The sequence below is a fragment of the Pinus tabuliformis genome, chromosome 4_2 (assembly GCF_031772625.1).
Source record: "Pinus tabuliformis cultivar Carrire ecotype Pingquan chromosome 4_2, CPIR1, whole genome shotgun sequence".
NCBI lineage: Eukaryota > Viridiplantae > Streptophyta > Pinopsida > Pinales > Pinaceae > Pinus > Pinus tabuliformis.
Window position 1 is genome coordinate 357,861,540 of NC_142304.1, and position 11,205 is coordinate 357,872,744.

General features: G+C 35.2%; 1 protein-coding gene across 1 annotated transcript; it reads right to left on the minus strand.

The window, feature by feature from the left end:
- Positions 1-3,550: 3,550 nt before the first annotated feature.
- On the minus strand, positions 3,551-4,968 carry LOC149169401 (peroxidase 49-like). The gene is made up of 4 exons (XM_089427086.1): positions 4,720-4,968; positions 4,414-4,605; positions 4,095-4,260; positions 3,551-3,966 (listed from the first exon to the last, which is right to left on the minus strand). The coding sequence occupies exons 1-4, from the start codon at positions 4,966-4,968 to the stop codon at positions 3,551-3,553; spliced, it is 1,023 nt and encodes a 340-aa protein (XP_089283212.1).
- Between the last annotated feature and the right edge of the window lie 6,237 nt (positions 4,969-11,205).

Sequence of the window (11,205 nt, forward strand, 5' to 3'; positions counted from 1 at the left end):
GAAAATACATGAGATTGTTGGCATCATCATAATCCATATTTCTCGGGAAATTCATTTTCATACAAGTGAGATTGACTTCCCTTATCAAGTATGGAAGAAGATAAGGTTGTTGTTTGAAAAATTGATGAAAGATAGCTCATGTAGTTAGAAAAGGAGTTGATCTCTCTTGATCCTTATTCCTTTGAAATAATTGAGAATTACCTAACTCATGTCAAAGAGCTACAATTGAAATTTGGAAATTTTACGAAGAACTATCTGAGAAAAGATTGACAATTGATAGAATTAGTCCTAATGGATCAGTAGACACCTTGTGATGTGATATGTTCATCATTTTGCACTAACTATATATCATGTCGGGAAGATGGTAATGATTATACCTTTGATACCTTCTTTTATTTATTGATCAATTACCAATAGAGGTTGTTTGATGAAAGGAAGCTCGGTAATAAGAACTGAGCTTATCCACTCAAAGGTAAGAGAAAGTTGGCACAAAAGGAAATTTAACCTCAATAAGAGTATCTCGATCCCAAACCCCATAAATTTGATGGGTCTAAATCAACTCAAAAGAATCATAAGAAGAATAAATGTACCTACTATGGCAAGGCTATACATTTGGAGAAAAATTGCTTCAAGAAAAGAGATGACTTGGAGCAGAAAGTCAAATCACTTAAAACTGAACGATTGACTACTTGATCCCCTAACAAATTTAAGTTCTTAGTTAGAATGCACTTTTTGCATGCTCATATCACATAGAATAAATGGTTCATCAATTTTGGTTGTACACACCATATGGAAAAGGATGCCTCCTTGTTTTCCTTCCTGAATAATGCTATTGAGAAAAAGATTTACTTAGCATCTAAATTTTCTCTTGACATTGATGGTCATGGAGACATACCTTGTCAACATGGAATAATCCTAAATGTCTATCATGTGCCTAGCTTGAGCGCAAACCTATTTTTGGTTTTGTAATTGACATTGACTAGAAAAGTTGTTGAAATTTGGATAGATTGGTTTGTTGTTAAAGATTTAAAGAAATATTAGTGGGTTTTCATCGAAGGCATTCTCAAATCGACTAATGGATTGTCTAAGTTTCATGATATGTCTCAACCCAACACTAAACCAACTAATCTTGTGGCATAAACAACTACAAAAAGTCAACTCTGGCATGAATGACTTGGATATTTGAACTTTATGAGCATATGGAATATAGCAACTGAAAATATCGTTGTTGGCCTATTAAAGGTACTTCCACCTGATGGATTTTGAGAAAAATGTGTACTAGAAAAACACTATCAAGCACCCTTCAACTCTATGAAAGCGTAGCATGCACATAAACCACTGGATCTTGTTCATAGTGATCTTTGCAACATAAATAAGCCTTAATTCACTTGTGTCGGGTATATTATGACATTTATTAATTATTTTTCAATATTTACTTGGAAACATTTCTTGAGAAATAAGAGCTATCTCTTTGAAAGATTCAATGAATTTAGGGTCTTGGTTGAAAATAAATGTGGTCCCTCTGTTAAATGGCTAAGATCACAAAATGGTGGAGAATCAAGAATCAACCCTTTCAAGATTACCTACTCAATCAAGTATTTATTTGCAACATTTAATCCCTTATAATCCCCAACAAAATGGCGTGTTAGAACAGAAGAACTACACCTTATTTGAAATGGCTCATTGTCTTCTACAAGCAAAGAAATTGTCAATAAAATTTTGGGTTGAAATAATTTACCATACCAACTATCTTTTAAATATTGTTCTAACTAGAACTATTAATTCTAGTCAAATATTGATATGATAAAAAATGCTCCATTATTCACTTCAGAACTTTTAAATGTATTACTTAAACCCATATTCTCAGTGATTATAAAAAAAAATTGTATGCAAAAAATCATTCTTACATTGTAATTTATTTTGATGAGTCAAAATCATATCAACTTTTTAATGCTATAAATATAATAAAATCAAACTTTAACTTAAAAAAAAATCACAATAAGTATACCAATGCTATTGAAAGATTTCAGCTCCCTATTCTCAATGATTATAGAAAGAAATCGTATGCAAAAAGTCATTCTTACCTTGTAATAAATTATTTTGATGAGTCAAAATCATATCAACTTTTTAATCTTATAAATATAATAAAATCAAACTTTAACTTGAAAAAAAAAATCACAAAAGATATACCAATGCCATTGAAAGATTTCAGCGCGTTTACAATTTCTCAGTGCACGTTTCTTTCTCGTTCCACCTTTATAAACATCCACGTTTCTTTCTCTTTCCATCTTTATAAAAATAAAAAAATAATTATGTTAAAATTAAGGGTTGTACACCAAAAAGTACAAAAGGACTTTTTCTGATTATATTAATATTAATATATTTATATTTATAGAGTTTTGATATGATCATTAATATATTTATATTTATAGAGTTTTTAGCAGATGATGATTGGATGGGTTTTTAAAGAGTTTAAGTTATGGGTTCAATTTTTTATTTTTATTAGAATGTTATTCTCACCAATATCAAATCTAAAAAAATATATATATTAATATATTTATATAAATTATTAAATAATTGATAAACATAAAAATACTTATATAATATTATGACATATTTTATATTACAAAATTTGAAAAAAAAATTATTTCAAAAAATTATAAATAATTGTAATTTTTTTTTATTATAAAAAAAATATATTTAAAAAACATAAAATAAAATTTTTAACTATAAAAATTCATCACCTTATTTTATTTTATTATGGAATTTTATTTTATTTTATTATAGAATTTTTTAAGCTAATAATACTATAGACCACTTACCAATACCATATACCAAAAAAACAATTACTCATATTCCTATAACATTTTTTCAATCTTATATATGATTATTAAAATGTTTTTTATATTAAATCCTTAATATTTATTTCATAAAGACAAATACAAACGCATATCGTAAATACGCTTATGAGATTGAGATTTAATTCAACATGGGCTAAACTTTGTCAACCCTACAAATGGGCGTTGCTCTTACTCTTCGACGTACGAGATTACATCACTAATATGTTCCCACTGATGTGTGTTCAGAGGTCTGGCTGTTTGTAATTTTATGTTACACTACTCTCATTATGCACGATTCAGCATTCATAATAATCTTGTTGCGCAAGATTTAGCATTCATAATAATGACGATGTTTACAATGCAGTCAACAATTCAAAGATGACTTATACCATCCTGACAAAACCCTAAGATTCCATTTTTTCTTGGGAAAATGCGATCGGTTGAAAAAGGCGACAGCGAAATCAAATATGATTTAATCTCAAGATTTTTGATATGAAACTACTAATTATGTGGAGATCCTTCTTACATGGCAATTTGAGGTGGGCGTTGAACTAATTTCCCCTTATTGTCCGATCTTATTACATATTTAATAATTAACTGGCGGCGTAATTATTCAATAGGTGATAACTGAATGCGCTGGGAAGGATTATTCAGTAATACATTTTGATGGCAGCTACAGAAGGGAAAGTAAGATAAAACTCAGGTACTGATCAACTGAGAACAGTACGGCAATTGGCCCTGATTTCTCCCATGGTGCCTGTAAGAGGGCTGATGTTCCCCATCTTCACCATCGATTCTGCAAACTGTTCGAGAAAGAGCTCTTCGTTTTCTGCGTAAGCTTTCACGGTTTCCACTGTTTTGCCTTGGCCCTTGGCGAACAATTCTTCGTCTGAGTTCAACAGTCCATACCCGCTCAGCAAGTTCTTGAAGTAGTAGTTGTCGAATTTCGTAGGACTCACAAAATCCAATGGGGATAAGTTATTATCTCCTCCCGATTTAGGACACCCAGATATGAGCCGACTATAGTAAGATTTGTCCAGGCTGGAATCTGGCTGCCCATTTCCACTCTGGTTGTAAAGCCTCTGCCTGAAACTTGTGCATCGAGATTGGCCGATCGTGTGACTTCCTGCGTAATTAGCATTTGTATTTGTATTTCACTACTTAATAATCTGTACTTAATATTGAATGCTACAAAATGAAATGATTGAGCTGCAAATTATGACGCTGTTAGTCATAAATACGATATATAAATACCTGAAAGGGCCACCAAGTCTACCTCATCCAGACCCTGGCCTTTAAACTTGGTAATGAGAGTCTGGAGAGTTGAGTTGGGAGCTGGGATATTGTTGTTAGACCCACTCAAACTTGCACTTGTCGAGTCTCTTCTCCCTAGTAAAACTTCCCAGCCCAGACCTCCGCTCTGGTATTATTCATTCATAACAAATTACTAAGTATTATTATTTACCAGATTATGATCTTGTCTTAGAAATCGAGTACCAGGAAAGATATGTTTATATGTTATTTTTTCTTGGAAACCGAGTGCTAGTAAATAGATCTATATATAATGTATTACCAGGACCACTGAGTCACGAGCCGTGATAGCAAGAATATCTGCACAGGATACAGTTTTGGGACAGGCCTTCTCCAGCTCACTCTTAATCTGATCAATGACTTCAAATCCTCTAGCAGAGTTATTGTTGGGATTTGATCCCTTCTCACTCACAATGGTTGAACTGTTATCCAGCAGCAAAGATGCGTCGCACCCCTGTCATGCCATTAAAATTTCATCCATAAATACATACTTTTAATTACTATGAATTCGTGAGTAGCCAATAGTAATAGCAATTTGATCAATGTGCATAAGGAAAATATTACTGACCTGAACAAAACAATCATGGAAATGAAGCCTGAGTAAGGATGCTGCCATTCGAGCTTCCTTCATCACTGCCTTCTCTACCACCGATTGAACTATTTCTTCGGCCATGGGACATGAATGGTCATAAAAATGTGGAATCAAGTTATTAGAAGACTGAGGGTACGATACCGGGAATGACATTACGAAGGCCTCCAGCGAACAGAGGAGCAAAAGAGGGATAAAAGAGAGGCTGCGCGCAATAGTTTTTGCCATGATTCTCATGAATGAACGAACCGCTATCCCGATCTATCAATCAACGTAAAGGAACACGAAAGGAAGAAGAGGTTGTAGTTGTTGGTTATGCGGACGTTTATTTATATGAATGGATGGGCGTTAACGTTGAATTAAAGTATTGAAGAAATCAGAGGAAGAAGACCGCTCAGCTACTACCCTAAACCACAACCTACGCGGGATGATGACTCATTCAAATCTTTAATTGTTACTAAAGAATTGCTAAGTGGCTGCAGGTTTTTTTGCCTGTTAGCTATTAAAAAAACTACAAAGGAATACGCGTATCCCATTAAGGCATTGATTCTAGATGAATACTGGTTGTCCCATATTGCATGAATGAATATTTAGCGGTCCATCGTTCGGAACGATTCAGAGGTAGCAAGCGAAGCAGCCGAAAGTTCCAAGGGCAGGTAGCCGACATGGTGGTTGTTTTTATAATTCAAGTTAGGTTTAAATTTAAATATCCAAACATATTCTAATAGTTTCAACAATATCAATGGATTGAATTAACATCACTAACTTCAGTGTATATCTAAAAATCACATGATTAAACCTTATTTAAATTATTTTTTTACAAAGCTTCATTAAAAATTTACCATGTCATTTGTTAATTTACACCTATCAAAATTAACCAAAATGTGAAGACTACAAAATGTAACACACACCTTACACATACACTTGTCATAGTAGTGGAAAGGTGTATTTCCAAATAACATGATTATGCTTTTCAAACCATTGGTAACGCGTGTCCAATTCCAAATAACAGTTGGTAGTTTCATTAACTTGTCCATCAATTTCATCCTTTCATTCTCTTAATAATAACTCCAAAAAACAGGTGTGGTTAGTTTCATTAACTTGTCCATCAATTTCATCCTTTCATGCTCTTAATAATAACTCCAAAAAACAGGTGTGGTTAGTTTCATTAACTTGTCCTTTCATGCTCTTAATAATAACTCTGCCACTCCATCTAGGATTGTAACGTGGAGGAATAAAGCAACTTGAGCATTTCAAATTGTGATTAAATATTTATTGTAAGTGTTATTTATCACCATTCCATCTATTATAAGCAAAGCATTTCTCCGTGGATGCATGCATTTCTTAGTGATTGGATTGTTGGAATTGTTGAAGGATTACTGAAAGGATTGCTGCAAGGATTTTGAAGGGGCTTCTCTTGGCTTCTATCTATTAAGAAAGGTGCACAATCTGTTACCTAGATTTGGAAAATTACTACTCTATATATTAATATTGTTTTCAATGGCCACTCTTAACTAGATTTTTCATTACTCTAATGTGGAATGACTTTGTCCATTTTTGCTCAATGGCCACTGTTAACTATATTTTTCATTACTCTAATGTGGAATGACTTTTTCCATTTTCGCTGAAGTCTTGTTGAAATTAAATTTAAATTGTAAATAAAAAGAACACTTACATGATGCTAATCTTCATTATATAATCCATGAAATATGTATTAGGATTAGTGAGATTAATGAAGACAAAATCAAATTAAAAAAAAAAAAAATTGGGATAAATGGCTTTGTGTATTTAACTACGCTATACAACCAGCTGCATAAGATTCTGCTGCAAGCAAATCAAGGTAGTATGCCTTCTTAAACTTCAAATTTAGATATCTCTGTAACTTCTAACACCAGAGGAAAAACATTCACCTAATACCCACAGATAGAGAGACAACATGAGAGGGGCACTCACAAGGAGTCCAGTATCTTTTGACATGACATGCATAAAAAAACATTTGGGATAAGTGGCTTTGTGTGTTGAACTACGGTATACAACCAGCTGCATAAGATTATGCTACAAGCAAATCAAGGTATTATGCCTTCTTAAACTTCAAATTTAGATATCTCTATAACTTCTAACATCAGAGGAAAAACATTTACCTCATACACAAAGATAGAGACACAACATGAGAGGGGCACTCACAAGGTCTCCAGTGGCTTTTGACATGACGTGCATAAATGTCTTGGACTGTGGGTGCCATTCGAATTTGTATAGAGGCGTTGGTTCAGCTCTCAATGTTGGGAATTTCTGATAATTCCAAACAAAACTGAACAAAATAGAACAATACTCTGTTTTAACACAGCGGAAAAGATCATTTGCGGAATACGGTGTTTCAGCGACGCAGTTTCGTCAATCGCTGAATGCAGTGTTTCAGCAACGGTGTTTCAGCAACGCTGAAACTAGTGTTTCAGAAACACTATGTTTTGACGTCTCATAACAAAAAAAAATATTTTCTGATTACTGTGTTTCAGCAACACACAAAAAAAACTTCTATTTATAAACAGTAAACCAACTGATACAAATTCGTCTTCCTCACATAGAGGGATTTTCACAATTGCTATTACAAAACATCTTCCTCTTAACAAAGGGATTCACCAATTTATGCTAAAGATAATCTTCCTCTTAACAGAGAGATTCACCAATGACTATGCTGAAAAACATTTTCCTCTTGACAGAGGTATTCACCAAGGAACGTTTCAGTTCCACACAAATAGCATCCTCCTTCTAACAGAGGATTCTCCAACATGCCTTCTTTAGAGGCACTTGAATCTGTGTCTTACATTCATTTAGCACATAGGCGCTGCAACGTATTGCCTTTTGTTTTCTCAACAGAACAACTGCAAAGATTTCACGCTGCTGTGTTTTCTTTGCATTACATTTCACTTGCGCTACTGTGCATTCCCTTCCTATTATTTTCACAATGGACAATAACCAAAACTTCACGCTGCTGTGTGCTCCCCTTCGTTGATTAAAATCGCACTGCTACTATGCCTCACTTGCATTTCAGATGCAAACAACAAAAATTGTGCTGCTGCGTTTCTACCCTCTCTCACAACAAACAATCACAAAACAAATTACATTCAAATCTGCACTGCTGTGCATTTCACTATTCTGGAAGCATTTTTCTTCATGCTGCTGTGTGCTCTCCTCTGCTCTCTTCTCCTGTCTATATCATCTACACTACTGTGTCTACACATATATACTGCAATAGGGGTCATAACAGTCCATCAACCGCTTCAACTCTCTGACAGAGTCTCTGCTGCAATCTGCTGCTCATAATGAACGAAATCTGATCTTTCTGACATTCTGCTGTGCTTCTTGAGTCGGTTGTGTGGAAACCCATAGTTGATAAATGCTGCGGCTAGCTCGAGGCTGATTCTTTTCACTTTCGGCCATTTTGCTCTTTAATGCGGTTGTTTAGAAGTAATGGCTTAGCGGTGGATCTGATCTTCCTCCTTCGGGAACAAAAAAACAATTAAAGGGTGAAAAGATGGTAATGGTGGTGGCTTCTTTTTAAGTAAATTAGCTGCTGCTATTCAACTGTTTACTGCAGTTGAAATTATAATTTCAACACTCCCCTTTAATTTCAACTGCTGGGTTATCAGTCATACCCAGACGTTTCCTTAAAAACTCGAAACTTTTCTGCCTATTCGTATCAGCTTCCTTTCATCGCTTTCACTGCTGCGTTCAGGTGCTTTAATCATGTTATATCCTCTTTCTCTCTATCTTAGGCAAGACAATATTTGCATCTCCAAGCTATCCTGCAACCTTTTCTTATCTGCTTTTATGGCAGATTTAATTTCATATCTCTCCCCTATAAGAAGATCTTCATCAAAGAATAATTGTTAATATGGTGGAGCAAGGATTTTATAAGAACCTGTTCACTAATAGCTTTAGCAATAATGATCAAGAATTATAGGCTCCCCCTAAGTGTATGCATCATCTTCTTTCGGCAAAATCTTCTCAAAAGAAATTTAGATTGGCTGGGGAACTCAAAAAGCTTTCGGACTGTATTTCCTTCCTTCTCCATACTTGTGTAACCTTCCTCTTTTCCGTGGGTCTAGCTTGCGTAGGAGCCCAAGTTAAGTTACAATCACGTGTCATATGCCCAATGTTATGACACTTGAAACATTCTACATTGTTCATGAATATGATTTCATGATTTCTTCCTGTAAAATTGTTTCTTGGAGGTTGTGGGAGACCATAACATCTATTTCTATGAAATGCTCCATAGTCTTTTGCCATATGACCAAAGTTTGAACAAGAATAACAATAACCAAAAAATGAACTTTGGTACGTGGTAGATGGTGGTTTCCTTGATGTACTTCTGAATCTTTTCTGCCTTGAGATCCTTTGATGATAACCATTGCCTCTTGCCTTTTTGACATCATCTACATTTCTTCTTGGAGCTGGTTTTCTACTTGGAGTAGTGTTTCTTCTATTGTAGCCTTGATTTTTCTCCTTGCCTTTGCTGGAACTAGGAGCATCACAATTTCTTTCTGCTTTCTTCACATCTCCTTTGCTTAAAGCTTTTTCATTCTTGTTTGAGGGTTCACCTACATACCCGAGTCCTGATTTATCAAATGGAGATCTGTGATAGCTGAGCATGTCATCCAAGGCTTGAGATCTCTTCATGATTTTGTTCATCCCTTCAACCCTTTTCTTGAGGAGGACAATCTCTTCTTCCACTATTTCACACTCATTATTCTTCTTTGTAAGTTGTTCCTCGGTTGCTTCCTTGCTACAAGCAGCTTCAGCTTCTACTATTTTAAGGGAGATGATATCTAACTTCATTTTGGAGATTTCTTCATTCTTTGCTTGACTACTCTCCATTTTCTTTTCAGCTCCTTGTGCCTGCTTCCTGGCTTCTTGTAATTCAGAATTAAGGGAGGAGACCTCTACCTTGTACTGTCCAATCTCTTCTACAAGTTTGTTCACTCTCTTGTGCCTTTGTTCAGGTTGACTTGACAAGACATCTTCCTGCTTCTTTGCTTTATTCAATTGATTTGTCATGGATATGACTTCTCCATGATGCTTCCTTTTGCTTTGATCAAGTTCCTTCTTAAGCTTGGTGAGCTCTTCATCCCTTTTTTGTACTTGAAGCTTGATGAGGTCAACCTTCTCATTTTCAGCTTCTATGATGGGTTCAGAATTTCCTTCTTGACTGATGGTCATGGTCAGTGCTCCTTTTGTGTGAAGGTCATGAAGTTTGTCCCATATATCTTTTGATGATGAATATTTTCCTAGATTCTTCTTTACAGAATCAGGCAACCCATCCAAGATTATCTTTGCTGCTTTTGCATTGTACTCCTTGGATTCTCTATCTTTCCTGCTATCATCATTCACCGATTCCCAGATTTCAATCCCTTGACACTGTAAGAAGGTCCTCATTTTTACTTCCCATATATAATAATTCCCATTGAACCTTGGGGCCTCAAATAGAAAGCTTTCAAGTTGATTATCTTCTCTTTTAGTAGTAGAGGGAGACACATTTTTAGCAAAATTGGTGACTTTCTCCTTTGACCTCGCCATTTGACTGAGTATCTAAAGTAACTGACTGTCTTCAACAACGACACAGAAAAAAAACTTTGAGAAATACCTTTGAATATTTCTTGACTGAGTCTTCACTCTGTTGGATAATTTGCTGCAGCAAGAAGCCTTCCTTCAGCTTCTTTGACGTCTTCAAAGAGCCTGGACAAGCTTTGATACCATGTTGGGGAATTTCTGATAATTCCAAACAAAATTGAGCAAAACAGAACAATACTCTGTTTTAACACAGTAGAAAAAATCATTTGCGGAATACGGTGTTTCAGCAACGCAGTTTCGTCAATTGCTGAATAGAGTGTTTCAACAACGGTGTTTTAGCAACGCTGAAACTAGTGTTTCAGCAACACTCTGTTTTGACGTCTCGTAACAAACAAAATATTTTCTGATTACGGTGTTTCAGCAACACACAAAAAAAAACTTCTATTTATAAACAGTAAACCAAATGATACAAATTCGTCTTCCTCACATAGAGGGATTTTCATAATTGCTATTACAAAACATCTTCCTCTTAACAGAGGGATTCAGCAATTTGTGCTGCTGCGTTTCTACCCTCTCTCACAGCAAACAATCACAAAACAAATTACATTCAAATCTGCACTGCTGTGCATTTCACTATTCTGGAAGCATTTTTCTTCACGCTGCTACGTGCTCTCCTCTGCTCTCTTCTGCTCTCTATATCATCTACACTGCTGTGTCTACACATATATAGTGCAATAGGGGTCATAATAGTCCATCAACCGCTTCAACTCTCTAACAGAGTCTCTGCTACAATCTGGTGCTCAAAATCTGATCTTTCTGACATTCTGCTGTGCTTCTTGAGTCGGTTGTGTGGAAACCCATAGCTGATAAATGCTGCGGCCGGCTCGAGGCTGGTTC

Bases quoted from the DNA above. Each gene is read 5' to 3' on its own strand.
- LOC149169401 (XM_089427086.1), bottom strand. From the start codon at position 4,968: ATGGCAAAAACTATTGCGCGCAGCCTCTCTTTTATCCCTCTTTTGCTC. The intron at 4,261-4,413 runs GTAATACATTAT...GAATAATACCAG, and splicing joins CTCGTGACTCAGTGGTCCTG to AGCGGAGGTCTGGGCTGGGA. The intron at 3,967-4,094 runs GTATTTATATAT...CTAATTACGCAG, and splicing joins AGACTTGGTGGCCCTTTCAG to GAAGTCACACGATCGGCCAA.